The 2566-nt window shown below is 36.5% G+C and overlaps 1 protein-coding gene across 1 annotated transcript; it reads right to left on the bottom strand.

Annotated features, from left to right (window-relative positions):
• Window positions 1-1545: 1545 nt before the first annotated feature.
• On the bottom strand, window positions 1546-2280 carry LOC139842525 (uncharacterized). Its single transcript, XM_071832656.1, has one exon. It carries the CDS (start codon window positions 2278-2280, stop codon window positions 1546-1548), a length of 735 nt encoding a protein of 244 aa, XP_071688757.1.
• Between the last annotated feature and the right edge of the window lie 286 nt (window positions 2281-2566).

Genomic DNA, 2566 nt, shown 5'->3' on the forward strand with positions numbered 1-2566 from the left:
GTTTTTTAAGGTTAAGAATCTCCACCACCATTTTGTTAGAAGTGTGAGGTTTTTAAAATTAAGAAACCCGACATTTAAACCACCGGAGTCGTAAGGTAGACAAATTAACTCCCAATTTACCCAGGCCATCTTTTTGTTATCAATAGACCCGCCCCAAAAAAAATCGCGACGCATACCTTCTAGTTCCTTGATGACTCGAGCGGGGGCTTTGAAAAGTGAAAAGAAATAAAGGGGGAGGCTATTTAAGGTTGCCTTTATGAGGGTTAAATGGCCACCATATGATAGTGATTTGGCCTTCCAAGTAGAGAGCCATTTTTTGAATTTTTTGATAACGGGTAACCAATTTTTGTAAAGCTTGAGATTTGCGCCTATGGGTAACCCTAGATAATTAAATGGAAAACATCGTCCCATACAACCGAACCAAGATGCAAGCGAACAAGATTCAACTTTTGTAGTTCCAATTCCATACACGCAACTTTTATTCAAATTAAATTTGAGACCCGATAGGTTTTCGAAGCATTTTAGAATTTTCAATATGTTTCTAACTTCAACTTTATTCCATTTGCCAAAAATGATCGTATCTTCGGCATATTGCAAATGAGACCCGGTGACCTTATCTTTTCCTACTTCTACTCCTTTTATAATACCTTTATTAATGGCAAGTTTAAGTAGATAATTTAAGCCTTCGCTTGCCAAAATAAAAAGGAAAGGAGAAAGAAGGTCTCCTTGTCATACACCTCTCTTAGGAAAGAATTGATTGGTCGGGGAACCATTAAGAAGTACAGAGATAGAGTTGGATGTAAGACAAGCTCGAATCCAATTGACCCATTTGGATCCGAAACCCATGAAACCCATTAATCTAGAAAGAAACTCCCAGTCTAAACAGTCAAAGGCTTTTTTAAAGTCAACTTTAAAAATAAAACTTTTTTGGTTTTTTGCTTTAAGTTCCTCTAAGGTTTCGAGCGCAATTAGAATGCCATCAAGGATGTATCTATCACTTAAAAATGCACTTTGTTCCTTTCCAATTAACCGCAGGATCACTACCCTAATTCTATTGGAAAGTAATTTAGATAAAATCTTATAATAACTCCCAATAAGACTTATAGGGCGATAGTTTGAGAAGTTTAACGGGTCACTTACCTTGGGGATTAGTGTGATGAAAGAGGCGTTGCAACCATTGGAGATCCTTTCGTTTTCCCAAAACCAATTCAGAGCATTCACGAGATCTTCTTTGATAATGTCCCAATATTTAACATAGAAAAGAATGTTGAAACCGTCCGGGCCGGGGGATTTGTTTCTGCCACAACTTTTGATCGCTTGAACAATTTCATCTTCACTAAATCGTGCTTCTAATTTATCAACCATAGTACTGTTTAGTCATGGCCCATCCCAATCATTGAGTTCTAGACCTTCGGATGTCCTTTTTTCAAACAGTGAAGAGAAGTAAGCGAGTGCTTCTTTTTTTTATCCTCGGGATTTGTTGACCAAGCACCTGCAATATTCACACCATGAATGTTGTTTTCTTGTTGCCTCCTACGTATCACGTTATGAAAAAAATTTGGTATTCTCGTCTCCTTCCAAGGCCCATTTGAACCGGGATTTTTGCTTTAACATTTCTAGCTCAACCTTTTCTCTTTTGAACAAATTATCCCGGGAATCCATCCAATCTTTCAATTGTGTTTCATTTAGCACATCGGTTTCTGCTCTGATTTCCCAGTTATTAACCAACTCAGTTAACTCGTCAATCTCTGCTTTTAGCTTCCCAGGAGAGGTAGAGTACCATTTACGAAGTTCGGCTTTGACATTTTTCAATTTGTCGCGAAAAATGCAATCGAGATTTGAGGATTTAACCTCCATCAACCATGCTACTTTGATTACTTCAGGTGCTTCCTTATGATGTAGCCATTCATCGAAAACTTTTGTGGGCTTAGGGCCAAAGTCCACATTTCCTTCTTTAAGTATTATCGGGCAGTGGTCCGTATGTTTCTTGTTAAGCACCAAAGCGTGAGTATTTGGCCACTGCTGGAGAAAATTTTTAGAGACCAAGAATCTGTCAAGTTTACTGAATTCCACCCCATTCGTACTGATTCTCATGTAAATCCTTCCTCGGAGTGGGATGTCAATTAAATTGTTGTCTTTGATGAAGTTGCTAAAGCGTTTGGCGCGGTGTTCAAGGAAATTTGTGTTCTTTCTTTCAGACTTGGACCGAACCTCATTAAAATCACCTAGCAAGACCCACATTGCCTTATCATATCTCATTACATCTATAACGACCCTCATTTTTCCATTCTATATTTTTCAATATTAAATGCCCAAACAATATAATTAAACTTAACGATTAAACTTTAATCAATAATTGTTAAGCGTTAAGAATTATAAAACATAATAATTAACTTTGTGTAACAAACGACAAGTTAATAATAAAAGACGGAAATAATAAGCTAATTAATTTTCGTGAATAAAATATAATACTATAAAACTTGTAGCCTTTGAATAATTTAATTACAACCTTTAATGAGCCATTTAAGCTAATTTAAAGTACAAGGACTAAAACGAAAAAGTTCCA

The sequence above is a fragment of the Rutidosis leptorrhynchoides genome, chromosome 4 (assembly GCF_046630445.1).
Source record: "Rutidosis leptorrhynchoides isolate AG116_Rl617_1_P2 chromosome 4, CSIRO_AGI_Rlap_v1, whole genome shotgun sequence".
NCBI lineage: Eukaryota > Viridiplantae > Streptophyta > Magnoliopsida > Asterales > Asteraceae > Rutidosis > Rutidosis leptorrhynchoides.